This window comes from Andrena cerasifolii, chromosome 12 (genome assembly GCF_050908995.1).
Source record: "Andrena cerasifolii isolate SP2316 chromosome 12, iyAndCera1_principal, whole genome shotgun sequence".
Classification (NCBI taxonomy): domain Eukaryota; kingdom Metazoa; phylum Arthropoda; class Insecta; order Hymenoptera; family Andrenidae; genus Andrena; species Andrena cerasifolii.
In genome coordinates, this window is record NC_135129.1 from 3,481,461 (window position 1) to 3,499,206 (window position 17,746).

General features: G+C 38.0%; 1 protein-coding gene across 1 annotated transcript in view; it reads left to right on the forward strand.

Moving 5' to 3' along the window:
* LOC143375339 (dipeptidase 1) overlaps nucleotides 1–17,746 on the forward strand; it is a 285,542-nt gene that overhangs the window by 64,922 nt on the left and 202,874 nt on the right. The window contains exon 3 of the mRNA XM_076824339.1: nucleotides 10,529–10,837. Coding sequence (XP_076680454.1) covers nucleotides 10,529–10,837 — 309 coding nt within the window. The remainder of the gene's footprint in view (nucleotides 1–10,528; nucleotides 10,838–17,746) is intronic.

Below are 17,746 nucleotides of genomic sequence, written 5' to 3' on the forward strand. Positions count from 1 at the left end.
ATCGGCAGTTTTTGGGAATCGAGACGGTTTGCATAAATTGGCACCTTGTATGTGTTTACCAGCCCAAAGTCGCTTTAGCGAGAGGGAGGAAAGTTAAATTCGTGAATTCGGGTGCAAAGCTGAGTCAGAATAGAGCCGGGGAAATTGTTGAAACAATCGCCCGTAAGTCCGTTCCGTGACTCGGTAATTTGCATTTCGTATCATCTCTGCCTTGAACATGTTCCAGAGACTGTGTAAACTTTAAACTGGCGATGCAAAAGTAACCTGATTTAACGCGCGAATTAAAGTATCAGATACAGTTACAGCGCCTGCTTAATTTCTTCTTTCCCGACATGAAATATTAGTGGATGGTAATAAGTACCGTAGTGCCGAAGTTAATAAGAGAAACATAACTGCTGCGATAAGGGCAACTTCGGATATTACAGACTCGCTCTGCTGACGTTGAATATTTTATATTTCAGGCACAATTATATTAATAAATATCAATAACAAGAATTATAAGACAAAACGTATTAGTGGCACACTTTAAATCATCAAACAACTTTTTTGACATATTTATTTGTGCGGGGCTAGATTTTCTCATGCTTCAAATAATAATCTGACATAATCCATTTTTGTAACAGTTTATTAATTATATTTCCTTCCAACCGCGAATGACTATCCTTGTTATGCATCGCCATGTAAGTCAACAACAATCGTAATTATTTGGAAGATAATGTACTTTAAATTTACCATGATCATTGAATTTTTACTTAAATTAATAGCTTGTTTTTTTTAAACAAACGTATATTATATAGTACCTACTATTTCAGTGTCACGAAAATGAAGGATAAAGCAAAATCTATTCGAGGTTTATTAAAAAAATTTAATGAGTATACTCACGTTGTAACCTAATCCTTAATATAAATTACAATCCTAAGTATAGATTGTTTTATGACTCATTTGACAATTGAAAGTATGTGTGCATTGCAGTGGAAAGTATATTCCTTTGCCTGCTATTTTCTGACTTGAATTATTATTCTTAAGAATATAATATTATTTTAAAATGTCAGATGAATAACATGAATATTTGACGAGCAATCTACTTCTTGCTTTTTCTGGTACCTATATGAAGTTAGTCGAATAATTATGAACGGTACTTTACACGTCGTCGATTTTATGACTCGTCAGTTTTCAGATGAATATATAAGTTAATATTACATCAATGTGAAAGCTTCCGTTTTCATATTTCAAATAGCTAGATACATCATTTTTGACATCGTCCACGTTCTTGAAGGATTTTCCATTAAGTTTCGGTTACCTGATCGATTAGAAACCGCGGTTGGTGATCAGTTATCCGTAACATGAGCACGTACTTACTGAAATAGACATCAACTGAAAACCGAAGCTTTGTTCCAAAGCTGTCAAGTTGTTCAAACTACTTTACAAAACTACACAACTCAGACTGTAACTACCGGAACTTCTGTATAGATAATACTTTTTTAAACCGCCCACAGTTCAACCTACCTAAACCCGCCAACACCGGTCAAGTTGGCCGGCACTAAAGCGCATAATAAATTCCTATTTATATCAATAATTTTGAAGTGGAAGTAATGTAAGTATATTTGCTCAAATTTATTAATATAAAGTAGCATTATAGCATATTGGCACAGTGCATTTATTGCAATAGAATTTTTTATAGCATGAAAGATTACCTACTTTATAGAAAAGTCACAGACTCACAAAGGTTTACAATTGTAGCAAAAATAAGAAAATTTTGAAGACACAAAAACTAAAAACTAATAACTGGTGTGGCGGTTTTAGTGTTGAGGGGTGATTCTAGACCCAAAAATAAGACGAAAATCAAGAATAACGATATTGCGGTTGAGGCTTCGTTCGTTAGTAGCAAAAATAAGAAAACTTTGAAGACACAAAAACTAAAAACTAATAACTGGTGTGGCGGTTCTAGCGTTGAGGGGTGATTCTAGACCCAAAAATAAGACGAAAATCAAGAATAACGATATTGCGGTTGAGGCTTCGTTTGTTAGTAGCAAAAATAAGAAAATTTTGAAGACACAAAAACTAAAAACTAATAACCAGTGTCGTGGTTCTAGTGTTAAGGGGTGATTCTAGACCCAAAAATAAGACGAAAATCAAGAATAACGATATTGCGGTTGAGGCTTCGTTCGTTAGTAGCAAAAATAAGAAAATTTTGAAGACACAAAAACTAAAAACTAATAACCGGTGTGGCGGTTTTAGTATTAAGGGGTGATTCTAGACCCCAAAATAAGACGAAAATCAAGAATAACGATATTGCGGTTGAGGCTTCGTTCGTTGGTAGCAAAAATAAGAAAATTTTGAAGACACAAAAACTAAAAACTAATAACCGGTGCGGCGGTTCTAGCGTTAAGGGGTGATTCTAGACCCCAAAATAAGACGAAAATCAAGAATAACGATATTGCGGTTGAGGCATCGTTTGTTAGTTATAAGCGTTTAAAGATTGGGTATATTCTGTCCAAACGCAGGCACCCCGCGTGCGCCGGTGTCACGCGGGTGAAGCTAGGAGAAGGGTCGAGCAGTGGTGATCACAGCCACTGTCGCACGGGGTCACTTACCTCGGAGAAGCTGCGACGAAATTTACGACAATCGGCATGGCCACTCGATTCTGCGACACTTAATCCAAAATTAAAGGGTATCGTTGAATTACAGCAGATCTGCCTCCTCGCTAAAAACCAATATTTCCATTATATCCACTGTAGTCTACTGTGTTATCAAGACACACGTGCCCAGAAATCACACCACCACCAAAAATAATATAAATATCAGGTCTCCTGCACTAAAACGTTTAAAAAATAAAAATAAAAAAAACACAAATTTGAACACGCATACTTGGGCAGTTGAACATATAAGAAAAATGTGAAAAAATGTTTTTTTAGATTCTGTTTACTCGTCAATCCCCAGAGAAAAAAAAATAGAAATAGAGATAGTTTTGTTGCTGTTTTACCAAATAACTCCCCTCAGCGTTAATAATCCACCGCAAGCACTACTAAAGGAACATGTTCGAATTCTCCAATGAGAACGAAGCGCCAATTTTCGTTGAAACAAATTCATCGAAGTGTGATAGTAAGCTACTAGGACAAGCGTGGAAGTTCAACCCTAGATATTGTTCTGTCACTCACAAATTGAAACCGTTCCCAAATTGAAACCGATACGTTGCCGCATGGAAGCCTTTCGGCGTGAAGAATTATTACAGGGTAGCGGAGTACTCATACGGAATGAGGACTGATTAGAATTCGAACGATGTGGGTCAACGGAATGTACTCGGTATTATCATCCATAAGACATTTCCCGGAGAAACGTTCGAGCCCGCGACAGGAACACTGGCGCGTTGAAATTTATCGCGCCTCGAGAGGACTTTGAAAAGCGAACGTGTAACACCCCCTGTCTAGACGAATCTATTGGGTTGTAAGTCTGATTACGGTTGCGCGATGATGTTGAAAAATCCGCTATGTGCACACGGTGTTCCCGAACGAAAGATCCACTAGCTTGGGATCTGAGAGGAAATGCAAGTCTGAATTAAAAAGGGGTAGTAAATATACCTTTGAAAATCCTCCCTTTAAATTAATGCGAAGAAACTGTTTACACGGGTGGCTAAGCATATTGTAATAAATGAAATTCGGAATACTTTTCTTTTATATTTATTCGCTTCACATTACATTAAGTAACGGTATATTACATACACTTCTTACACTTTTTACAGATTTTACAATGCCTGTTTGCACCTACTTACTTGCAAGGCGAGGACACCATGAGGTAGACACCGATTTTGATGAGCTTTGGCACGCTGGATCTATGTCGAAAATAAGTAAATAGGTGTCCGAGCATTTCTGCCAATGGGCCTTAACTATAAAGATATTTATATGTAAATTATTAAAAATTTCATAGTGGTCGTGGGGTTTTAGTGGGTAAAAATCCTACACTACCCTGGCGTCTACTTCTGAAGGCGTCGGGGTGCCTTTTGAAGATGTCTCCACGTTAAGAAAAAACTTTATAAATTTTTTTTAATAAATTACTATTTTTTTATCAATTTTTTTTTTAACTTGAGGAAATCTTCAAAAGGCACCCCGACTCCTTCACAGGGAATCCCCCGGGAGCGCCAAGGTACTGTGGGATTTTTACACATTAAAAGCCCACGGCTACTATGAAATTTTTAATATTTTCGAAATAGATCCAGCGTGCCAAGGCTCATCAAAATCGGTGTCTACCACATGGTATCCTCCCCTCGTTAGCTGTCTACTAAAATTCTATAATATATATGTAATTATATTTTTAATGTTCACAAATTTGTTTGTTTTCTGTTTTTTCATATTAAAATTCAGGATCTAATCTTGGGGAGAGCCGACTTGAACGGATAAAAGTATTTTTAATGCAAATTCAAGAAAATTCATTAGATGATTATAAAAATTTATTTAGAGAATAAAATCTGGTTTTCTTTTCTTTTTACGAAGCCCCTTCTTTGGAGGGTGTCAGGACCCCTTGATTTTGACTTACTGGACATTCTTTCATTAAGTTTTCTACCGATAGCTCTGCATTGCAACTATTACATTGCGTATGTTCAGTAATCGACATTAGCTGCAGGTGTGCCATTTTATTACGTCCTATCCTCAAACTAGTTATAATGATTGATTCTTTTTTTAAACAGAGTAAACGCTGGGTTTGTTAAATAGATATTTTGTCATAACTCATGAAGTCATGTTCGCTTGGTTTCATTTTTCCAAAATTTTCGTGAACACTATTTATTTACGACGGTGGTTCTAAATGCAGATAGGTGTTGCTGCGTTTTATTCTTAGCATGCAAATAAGTTTAAATTTCATGATAAGGCACTCTTGAATTATGAATTTGAGCGACTTCAAACTTTCGTTGAAGTTGTATGGATTTACATATATAAACAGAATAGAAATTACCTTTGACAGTTTAGCGCCGAGTGAATTGATACAGTTTTCTAAATAAATTGTTTCTTACAGAACGTATGGCATACGAAGTTGCTGGAATAATTTTTCATTGTGTATTTTAACGTCGCATCAACTGCACTTAAGTGGTCATTAGCGAGGAGGATTTATGGTAAATAATTTCAGAGACCTAGATTTTGTTGTAAATCACCAAACCTTCCAAAAAGGAAAATATTTTTAATATATGGTGGTGACCATTCGAATCTTCACTCAGGGTTACTCTTATTTGAAACTTTGCTGAACAGATTTTTACATTTTAATCAACATAAATAATGTAACAAACATTCGACACAATATAAAAATTCAAACACACGTAACTCAATTTAAGACGATTATTTTAATTTTGCCTTGTGCACATTTTCTGTATTCCTTCATTATTGTATCTTTGTAATAATAATAATATATCAGCTGAAAATGGTGGGTAGGTAACAGCAGCCAACGAAGTTTTACCTGCAGGAATTCCACGTATATTTTTAAGGCTTCAGAAAGTAGACAATTGCTAGGCCCAAATAAAATTAATCGATAATTGGAGTATCCTCGTTGTTAAGGAATATCTCAGGCCCTCCAAGAGGAAGAAAACGATATTAATAATTACCCGTCCGCAGGAAGGACGGTGCTTAAATTGCGCGACAAATAAAAACGAGAAGCAAAATAATGAAGCAAGGGAAGGCTGGAGTGATCTTCGTTAGAAGAAGTTACGGAAGGAATACGATTTACGAATGTAGGCATAGATAACCCCTTCTCTGATGAATCTCGCGTACTTTATCCGGTGGAGGAGATACGCGCTGCGTATTTCACTCAATTTTCAGTTCCCAATACGCTCAGTCGAGCGCAATAAAGTAGAGACTCCGTGACAGGCGAGCTTTACGGTAATGGCGATCTTTAGATAGAGGGTTTGCATTATTCTTCTCTTCTTTTTTTCGTTCTTGGTACGTCGAACCTCGGCTGTCTCGCTCGAGTTTTCCGTGGTTTACATCCGGGCGATGAATTACACGGATTTTCGTGGCACGTAGGTGTGCCGGTGCGGTTGGATGTGAACGCAGCTGCATCGTATTTCGCTCCGAGCCACTGAGAACAATCGCGGGTATCGCGGTGGTTAACGTAAGCGGAAACTATCATCTCCCGAGGTAATGCAATACGTTAGTTCCTCCGTGGCTGGGAAGATTTCGGAACGTATTCAAGTCAACGGCCAGGTTTATGACTCGATGGATGGAATGCAAAGTAGGAATGATAAGAAACTGCTTTGGTGTAGGAATGCTAGCGACTGCATGCGTGATCTTTTTATGCGGATGATTCCTTTAATCGAATATAGTGCACGATTCGAAGCGGAAGCCCGGAGCGTAAAGTTAAAAGAGCACGTTAAGGGAGAAGCCTACCTGGGACGGTCAAAACAACATGCTTCTTTGGGAATTTTTTCTCGAAAAACCGACAAACTTTTATTATCAAACATTAGTCTGTTGGAGAGAGTACATCTTGCGGATATTTCAGTATTTTTTGTGGTAAAAAGTAGTGAAAGGTTTGTGAGTTATAGGCGATGCCAGAGATGTTCTTTTTTTAGGCGCTTTGCGGTGATAAACGTAGCTCGGTGCAGGATCATAAAAAATTTTAAATTATAAGTTTTTTTTTAGATAATATATGAAATTATTTTAACGCTATCGGGCCCGATTTTGGAAATATTATTTTGAGACCAAATGACAGCTGTGTAAAGTTGAAACATCGGTATTTGGGAAAAAATCGCTCGTTTTTCGAGGGTAAAAAAAAAATTAAGGCAAGAAAAAGGAAAAGCTCCTGATAGGGCTTAGACTTTTAACCCTAAAATAAGTCTGCAAAGCCTCGAGTAAATCGGATCATGAATTTTTTAGTTATGTGTGTCACCGACTTGGAAAACATTATTTTGAGGAAAACGCGTTTGAAGGTTTGGGTCTGGGCGCCACACCGAGGAACACCTACCTACTTGCACGCGTGTAACTTTGTTAATTTTGGTCGGATTGACTTGACACTTTCCGGGAATATTTTCAAGATGTACTTAAAAAAAATATAAAAATCGATTTTTCGAAAAATTTCTAGGTGGGCCTCCCCCTTAAGGGGTTAGACTACTGTGACGGCTCGAAAAAGTAGGTAACCTTCTGATGCAAATTGTAGAGAAACTAACGTCCGATTAAATTGCGGTTTGGCAGTTAATTTTAGTATATTGTAATGCATTAAAAAGAATTATGAAAGTTAAGAAAATATATGCAGATATATGCCACGAGGTGGCTCCAAATTGACGGCCTTTTTACGGAGGGTAAACGGCGCATCCCCTAACTCAATTCTGGATTATTTGAAACAAAAAAAAAACAAATTTGTCTATTAAGTATAATGTAATGCCTAAACATTAACGGGCCTGTTTTTTTAATATTTTTAAAATTCGCCGAATAACAGCACGTTGAAGAAAACAATGCTGATTTTTGCGAAGATTATTTAGCAATTTTTTTCTTTTAAATAATGAACTCAATAGAAAATTTGATTAATAGGATTTGTTATACATCTCTGGAAGATTAAAAAACATATTTTGTTCAAGAAAATAGCGGTGATACAGCCGCAGTGCAGTGGGTACTTTAAAATTCACTCGGCAATCGGTGTTGCGCAAATCTCAGAGACTATTCACCCGATTGACTTGAAATTTTGAGAGAATCTTCCTTTTATGTTAATCTAAAGATGTACATACGGATTTTACGGTTGCTTGAAAAGATTTTTAGCTACAGACACTTTTGTAATCTCTGCTAAAAATCACAATTCGTCGCCACTTGATTACGTCGAAAAGTTTAGATGAAAATCAATTGCAAACTGTATTCTATAAAAATGGTATTATAATATTAGTGCGTATTAAAAGAGACATCGAGAAATGAAGCCGGGAAATACTATATTCGTAAAACACCTGTCTTTCATTTTATGCACTAAATTTATCCCCTGAACTGCCGGCGAACAATTAAAAACTACTGTGCATCATTATCGACGAGTATCGCTACTCGATTCATTACCTACCTTATCGTTTTTCTCAATTTGCTTGGCGTGCAAGAGCAACAAAATTCGTGTCCGACATTTTCGAGACTGACTTTTAAAAGCCTCACGTTTCTAAGCTCCTGTTAGAGTAAATTAAGAACGAGCAGAGTGCTGACAGTAATGTTTACACAATTAATTTCGTAATAAAATTAGAATAAGCATGGTCGTCGAAACAAGAGCGTAACGTTGCAAAAAGACTGAGTTGCACAATGGAAGTCTTCTACTACGAGTTCTTTTCAAATAACATTTCTGGAAGAACAACACGAAGGTTTTATACTGTAATTACGAGAGAGCGCCTTCTATATTTTCTCCCCAGCACTGACAAATTTTAATATGTGGCATTTCTATAGTTAAGAAGCACAAAGAATCTTGTGTTCTGAATGGGGATTTATTTAACCCACTTATTTCGTGTCGTGCAAGCAGTTTTCTAATTTGAATTTAAATTATTCACCATGCTTGTTAGGAAGGTCGTGTACCTATTTTACGAAAGTTGATCATTCCAATTTTACGAGACTTTATAAAAAAAAGTGACATTTCAAGGAAAGTAGGTCTTTTTTATCATTAATTCGATTCTTTTAATTGATAAGCACGTAATAACTAAGTAACTTATTGACCATTATTATATGCTACTGAGAAACAAATTACATTTACTCGCTGAATATAAATAAAAATATAAAGAGTTTCTTAATAAAAATCCTTCTATCTATTATTCATTTATTTTTCTACGACTGCTGGTTTCTTTAATCTCGCCACCAGCGTGGAATGAAGTCTCACCAGAAAGCTCGTGCTGCTGGACTACGTCACTGAGTACGCGGTTATTATGCATACTGCAGTACATAAAGTAACTTTGCATAAGCTAACTCAATACCAATGAAGTAAACTTTAACCAAGCGTTACAGTAACAACGTTAATTCTACTAAATTCTACTAAATGGTATTCCCAGGTTTTCCAGTATCATGCAACGACCCAAAGCATGTCTATTTCTCAAGCGGAAAATATCAAACAGCCCTGTACCACTTTACAAATGTCACTTGTGAAGCATCAGCTTTTAGAAACACTCAGTCAGTCAAAGATTCAGAATTCAATCTAGCTAAGAAGCAATTAAACTCAACCTAACAGTGAACAACAGGCACGTTTACTATTTAGTAGAATAAATTAGGTAACCCTTTTCCCTCTTTAATCTGTGAGAAATTTTGTGTACGAGGGACTCAGTCATTGTATCTGTAGGTACTACCACTAATCGACTTCCCCACCTTTGTTTACCTTTACCCTAACATTTCTTGAGGACTCTGATTTTGTGAATGGACACTAAATATTCTAGTCGAGCTTAATTTCCAGCCCTGAATATTATTCAGGTCGTGACAGCGCGAGGAACTATCCCGAAGGATATTCCTCGTTACGCGTTGCTTATCAGCCCGGCTCCGGGTGTTACCCATGCATTTGCCGCTACTCAAATGCCTATAACTTCGGGAATTTTACGAATTACAAAAAACCCTTTTAAACACGTATTCCTAGAAGGTTGGACATTCGAAGACTGAAATAGAACAAAAACAATTTTTAGACCAGAACCTGTAAATATTAGTATTAGTAAACTATTATTGCGCGATTGTTAACGCGACATCTTGCTCCAACTAACAAGAAAAGGAAAATTCTGATTGTAATGAAACTCCGTACGATTGTAGAGCACGTCGGAGTATGTAAGAAACGATTTTTTTTTCTGCGGAAAAACACGCTGAGGGGGTGAAATCAGCCCCCAAATTTTCAGCGATTTTTCGTTTTTCGAGTATAACTTTGTAACGGTGCGAGGTAGAAGAAAACCGTAAATGGACAAAATGTTCAGTGTATAACGCGCGATATGTAATAATTTATAAATAAAAAAAATCCTCGATTGTCAAGTGGCAGATGGTAGTAATATGGACGAAGGCGGAAAATTTTTGTAACCAAATAAACAAATGAACCAAAATTTGTTCCTTTTACATTTTAGTAAACCATTGCGAATTATACCTTTTACACGGAAAAAGATCGTGCCCAACCCTCACGGTTAGAAATTCTATGTAAAATAACGAAAATTTTAATTTATTTATAAATTGTTGGACGTACAAACATTTCTTTCGCAGCGCGTTATACGGCATCGAACACTGAACATTTTGTCCATTTACGGTTTTCTTCTACCTCGCACCGTTACAAAGTTATACTCGAAATACGAAAAATCGCTGAAAATTTGGGGGCTGCTTTCACCCCCTTAGAGTGCTTTTCCGCAGAAAAAAATTCATTACAATCAGAATTTTCGGGTTCGATATGTTTCCTTGTAAGCTGGGCCGCAACCACTTTACCAACCGCGCAGCTATGAAAATTCAACCGCAAAATTCTACGCATCTTGTAGACGCGTGGTTAATAAACGTTCCCCAGTAGCGTACGACCCGACTGTGTCCCCATCGCGGAAGGATACCAGCTGACGCAGCCCGGCTAATGAAAAATGTGTGTTTTGTTACCGCAGGATGTACCTCCGACCTTTCACCGGCCCCAGTCCAGGCTGGGATACGAGGAGCGTCCCCAATCACGCGTGGGGTATACCTCGGATTCCAGGTGTGCCAGTGGACTCGGGTACGAGGACACGGGCGGAGGTTTCCTGGAGCAGAGTGATCCCAGGATGTATTGCACCAGCGGTTATTGCATGGGGGATACCATGATGGCCACGAGTAGAGGCCTCTGCGGCGAGGAGGTCGAGCTAGACATGCGGAGGCACATTCAGGCATGTGCCTGCACCTGCAACCACATGGGCTACGGGAACTACATGGACTATCAGGTAAATTGCCTTTCTAATTGATTCAGCCTTTTTCTTCCAGGGATCTCCCTCCCCTGCTGCACCCCAACAGCCCCCTCTCTCGATAATAACACGACGCATTGAGCATTGACGCTCTCGCCGTGGAACCAGGCCTGTGTTCAAATATTTTCGTGCTCGCGCGCCGTGACACTCGCCGACGGTAAGAGCGCCGGAACGGAATAGGGATTGTTTCAGGCAAAATGATGGTGTCACGGAGTTAAACGAAATTAGCGTGCGCGCCTTTGTATCGGCCGGATTATCGGCTGACGGGGAATTGAATTGTTTCGCCGGTGCGTTCGAATTTAATCGCCGCGCTGGAGCGGCGTTGTTAGGCGCGCGAAAGTTTCGAGGAATTAAAAACAGCGCTGGAAGTTTAACCGTTTATAGGTAGCTGTTGGTATTAACCCCGTTCGGGCCCACTGGGCTCCATTGAGTTTCAGAAATTGGGCCTCTACGGGTACCTAGTCGCGTGACAGCCGCGAGACGAAAGGAATTCACGGTGAATCGATGTTTATCCGAAAATATCGTGTATATTGCAAGTTCAAATATGCTGCTAGAGAGGTGCGCTAACTTTGGAGCATAGAGTCGGCAAAGATTTGTTGTGTAGCTAGTTAAACTCATACGGGGTGTCCGCGGGAAGACTGGGCAGCTGGATATCTCCTAAAGTACTGGAGATAAAATTTTTTAAAAAATATGTAATTGAATGGTTCGAGGGACTAATTTATTAGCCGAGACGATTTTTTTTTTCGATTATTATTTTAAAAGATACGATGGTCAAGTTCGGTTTTTCAAATGGGACTATTTTTTTTGAAGACCTGAGTTGATAGTGCGTTCCAAGACAAATTCAATAAGCTTTGATGTATACACTTTATTTCCACTGGGTTTTAAGATATTATGCTTGCAAAATTACTGATTTTCACTGGAAGAAAACCCTCTGGAATAGGAAGGACTTGTTGTAGTTGGATTGGTTAGGCAGCCGTTTGTGAGGGATGCAAATCCGATTGGTTCTGATACAATCTGCTCCCTGTGGTTGAAATTTAGTCTAGCAACTTTCGCTCCTCCTAACCTAACCAATCCAACTTACATCCCTCCCAAAAGAACCGGCCATCCGAGCGTAGATGCAAGCGCGAAATAAAAGTAACGGTGCGCTTCTCGATACCGCAGATGTATAGTGCCCATCCGAGTTATAGTGACTTAGGTGTGAAGTCCCTCAGCGGGGTCTTACCCGACACCCTGCTGGGTACTGGCCGCTAAACGTGCCCCCCTACTACCTCTTGCAGCACTGTATTTAGAGAAGACCAGGACAGAATCAGGGCCCTAACAGATAATAAAACAGAAATTGAATATACGGTTCATCGTTATTAAAAGACATCAATTAAGCTTTGCTACTGGCTATTAAAAATTGTCTCATATTAAATACAAATACATTTCAGTAAGGTACATGTACTGCATTAGAACAGTAGTGGAGAATTTATGAATCAATACAATAATTAATCAAAGCTTAATCGAAAGCTTTTAATAATGATAAACCGTATCTGCAATTTCTGTTTTATTTTCTGTTAGGGCCCCGGTTTTGTCCTGGTCTTCTCTAAATACAGTCCTGCAAGAGGTAGTAGGGGGGCACGTTTAGCGGCCAGTACCCAGCAGGGTGTCGAATAAGACCCCGCTGAGGGACTTCACACCTAAGTCACTATATCTCGGAGAGGCACTATACCCACCTAAGTAGCATTTCTGAGGGAAAAGAATCGTCCAGCTTTTGGGTCTGCGAACCCTGTCGTAGACCTTTGGCAAGTAGGTATCAGTCTCAACAGGCAATGCCAGCCGTGGCGCCAGTAAGACCGTCCCCGGTCCTTCCTATTCCAGAGGGTTTTCTTCCAATGAAAATCAGTAATTTTGCAAGCGCAATATCTTAAAACCCAGTGGAAATAAAGTGTATACATTAAAGCTTATTGAATTTGTCTTGGAACGCACAATCAACTCAGGTCTTCAGAAAAAATAGTTCCATTTGAAAAACCGAACTTGATCATCGTATCTTTTAAAATAATAATAATAAAAAAAAATCGTCTCGGCTAATAAATTGGCCCCTTCGAACCATTCAATTACATATTTTTTAAAATTTTTTATCTCCAGTACTTTAGGAGATATCCAGCTGTCCAGTCTTCCCGCGGACACCCTGTAGGGCACACTGTACAAAATATTCGCAAGAATATCAAGGGAAATACGGAAGTCCATCCAAGCAACGTGGAACCCCCTACTATCGCACGCGTTGGCACTTCGAAGTTGAAACTAATACGAATCTTGAGCGAGACGTCTGAAAGGACGAAAGTGTAACGACGTTTGCTCGATTTATGCCGAGGAACAGTGACTTTTTGATTGTTTTCCCGGCTGGCGAAAGTAAACGTTTTAACGTTAATGGCTCGGCCCGATCAAGTTCTAGCATGAGAAAGAGACCGTGTTCACTTGAGCCTAGTTCGACGGGCGACGTTTAAGCGTCAAACTTTCAACGTGTCCGAACTTCATTGGACGACGGCTTTTAAGTCCTTGACTCTGAAACTGGATCCTGAAGAAACTCGGAACAATCTGAAGCTGCCGGGGGAAGGGACGCCCGAACCCTTACTACTCGCGTTTGTAAATGTTTCAGTAGGATCGCGAACTAAATCCCCTTATACAGGTGTGTCACTAATTTCATGTAGTCCGAGAATACGTTGTTGGATTTGAATTATTCTCTTACAAGGAACAAGATACTTGTGCCTTAAATTACGCTAAAGTTCACGCGCAACTGATTGAAATGCTACGAAATTGAGTTCGCTATGTTTCAAGGGATTTGGCAGAAATTTTTAAAAGATATTTTGACACTTTGTGGTTGATTGGCTCTTTATACAGTGGCGTGCAAAAGTATTCGGCCACCCTTTAAAATCGCGTAACTTTTTTAAAATTAATCCAAACGACTTGAGTTTTTTTTAGAAGATAGAAGGATTAGCTTGCTAAGTGACGTGATTCGTCGTTTTGAAAAAAATGCACTTGGTCCGAATAGAAAAAAAAAATAGAAAAGGGCGTTTTTTAAACTTTTTTTTTTGAGCCTGTAACGAAAATTCCAAAAACCCGTTTGTAGATTTAAGTAAGTTATATACATGCCTAAAATTTTATGAAAATCGGTTAACGTTGCTCTGAGATATAAACGCTTAAATATCGCAGAATAAGGTCGAAAATCGCAAAATTCCCGAAATCAGCGATTTTCTATCTTATTCTGCGATATTTAAGCGTTTATAGCTCAGAGCAACGTTAACCGATTTTCATAAAATTTTAGGCACGTATATACTTCAATCTACAAACGGTTTATTTTTAATTTTCGTTACAGGCTCAAATATAAAAAAAGTTTAAAAGACGACCTTTTCTATTTTTTGCTATTCCAACCAAGTGCATTTTTTCAAAACGACGAATCACGTCACTTAGCTAACTAATCCTTCTAGCTCCTAAAAAAAACTCAAGTCGTTTGGATTAATTTTAAAAAAGTTATGCGATGTTAAAGTATGTCCGAATTCTTTTGCACGCCACTGTATATGACTGTAAAGAAAAATTGAATATTTATTCTCTCGATCTTTGGAAAAATCGTTAAGGCAATGAAATCATTGGTAACTGGCATTCGCAAAGGTTGAAATGTTTCTATAACTCGATTCTTTAATGTTGTATACAAAAATGCTACTATAGTAACTATAATTACAAAGCATTTAAAGGTTGAATGCTTTGTATTAAAACATTTTCTGTAGAGTATTCAATTGCATCTTTTCTGTTCAGCAAAAGTTTCAGTCGTTCACGTAATCATCGATGATATTTGTTGCGGGAGAAGGGAAATATCCATCGTTCGATCTGCATCCAGAAAATTGAACAGTAAGCAAGTAACAATTAAGATGCGAGGGCGGGATAGGGCAGAAGTGCAGGGCTTTGGTTAGATGACGCATTAGCTAGGATGACGACGGGCAGCAGAGTTGACACAGTGTTTACAATTACGTAGCATTTGAGTGGTTAGTATGATGCATGTTTGCGGAGAAACTCGGAGTTAAACAATAGATAAGGGTTGGTACATTGCAGCAGCCCCAAAAGGCGCGGACGATTTTTTCAATTCGTGTAACACAGGTGTTACGCTATGATACTAAGGGTTAACCGCCCTTGCATCTGAGAATCAAATATTTCTGATCAATACAATTTTATATTGAACGAAGCCTCCCGCTTTTGAAGACCTCCTAACGCGCCGCGACGTCAATCACGAGAACGGCTGAAAGCTCAGATACACGTTCCAGTAGATCGCGAAGAAACCACCCTGCGGAATGTTATTCGCATTCAAATTCAGGCGAGTCTGTCGCGTCGACCATAATTAAATCAGTTCGTGTGAAGCTCGTCCTTGGGGCGTCGCTATGGATATAAATAAGTAACGCGTACGCTGGCCCGTCAAATTGTTACAGTTCGCGCAGCAATTCTCCGCCTGGCTCGCCCCCTCCATCCCCCTGCCAGCCCCGTCCACGTCGCTGGGGCCACTATCGCGAGTAATTCATTGCAGTCTGAAAAATTCACAAAGAATTCCTCGTCCGCCTCGCTCCTCAACTTTCCAGCTCCTGCTGGAGCCTTGTCTTTTATATTGGACTGAAGCGTCCCTGAAATTCTTCTGTGAGGTTGAGGAGCACCGAGCGGGAGGGGGTGACAGAATAGAAGGACCGAAAGGAAAAGATAGGCAAGGATAAAGAAAGAAAGGATGATGAGGCGACGCTCAGTTTCCCCGAAAGAAAAGGACCCCACGGCGTTATACCTTAAGTCTTTACGATTACGTACTTGCGATAACGTACAAGCCTCTATGGAACCTCCACAAAAGGGTCCTCCTCTTGTAGAGGGCTATCGTACGTTTGTTGCCGGCGCTCTCTTTCTCTCCGCGTACAGCCAACATTTTAATGCTTCGTTACAGCAGGGGAACGTTTCCAAGTATTACAGAATTATTCATTACTCTTTTATAGATTTCAGATATTTTACAATAAACCTTCGGAAGTATCGTGGAATTATTCATTAGCCTTTTACAGCTTTCAAATATTCGGCGGTAAACCTTCGGTAATGTTGATTTATGAGGGAAATTAATAACGAACACTTTGATTTATGAAAAACTGTTTTTATATGTTATTGTTACTATACATTTTAAGAATGATGTACTTACGTTGACGTATGCACTTCAGTGGGAACAGTTTATACAGAAAATGTTGTGTCTATGACGGGTTTATAATTGCGTTTAATTTCATTGAAAAAAATTTAAAAATTGTAATTTTATTAATTCAGTATTTTGAGGGAAACCTATTCTCCTTAACTTTAAATGGGTTTTCAAAACGAATGTCTCTTAGTATACATACAATACATATTATTATATATATACATGTATGTATATTACCTTATGTACTCTTTTATTTTAAAAGTAAATTTCTACAAAATGCTACTTATGGCATTAAGATTTAATAATTGATTTAATAACTAGATAGTGTACGAAGTAATTAAGTAATGAATTTCGGTTCATACGACACACAATTTTAATGCATTAGAGCACTACATACGGTACTTACGTGTTTAATATTTCAAATGGATCCAAGTACTAGAAAATGAATTGCGTGCTAATACGTCCTTCGTTATTAAAGATATCAAATGGTTTTCAATGTAGTTTTTGAATGTTCTGATATGATAACTGAAATCTAAAAATAACGTTAATATTTATATTATTACAACTGTACTATACCCATGTTCCTTTGAAGCTGCTACAAAAAGTTTGTGAAAAGTATATTAGTGATATTAGAATGATTTTCTTATCACACTTTAAAGCATATAAGGTACATCGTCACCTTTACTAGAAACAAAACTGTACGGTCCTCTTAATTCAAGTAATTTAAGAACATTAAATATTATAAAATAGTTGCTAAATTTGTGTGGGTCGAAGGTTCTTATTCATCTAAATAAATCAAATTTAAAATGGTTCTCACAAAAATGCACGTATAAAAAATTACAAACCAAATACGTGAAAACTGCGTTTCATCGCAGACGATTCACTTTCCCTTACATTCGCCTAATAAAGACCTTCATTATCACTTTTGCAAAGACTTTATCTGAAACACATTAAAGTATCAGTATAATTTTTATTACACATTATATTACAAAAAGCCTTTCTTCTTAAATAGGGAAAGACTGCATGCCCCCCTCGATCATGTAAATGACGTTGTAAGTTATAAATCTTTTATAAAATATTGAAAAATTCGCCCATCGTTTTAAAGTTCTCACCAATTTGAATAATTTTCACTTAACACAGTTTTTGAAATAATGCACTTGTAAAAAGTTACAGAGGAATATCGTTCGGGTCATATTGGTTCGCAGAGCACGTCTGACCATAGACTATCCGTTTTCCCTTCCGTTCTTCTCGTACTCGTTCTGAACTTGCAAATCATACTTTCCGATATCCTGCTATGCATATTTTTAAAATCTGCATTATTTTAAAAATTGTTTTCAGAGGACGCTGCTCGGATTAACAAAAGCTTCGAAGAATGTAGTTTACCAGTGATTCCATTTAATACCTTGCATTATCGTTCACTCTAATAAGCCAACATAAACCATTTCTTCTCCAAATGAATCGACGAGGTTCCCCATACAACGAAACTAAAAAATATTCTCCAAACTTATAAATATATATTCTTTGAAATTTCTTGTAACAAAATTAATGCCACACACTGTATAATACCTGCTCCTAGATAGAGCTGTAAATCCCTTAACAGAGTTCGACAGCCCCTATTTACATGCATATTTCATTGCAAAATAGATTGCACATTGTTCAAGTAATATGCAATAAATATTCAAACACGGGTCCCTCAGTTTGTT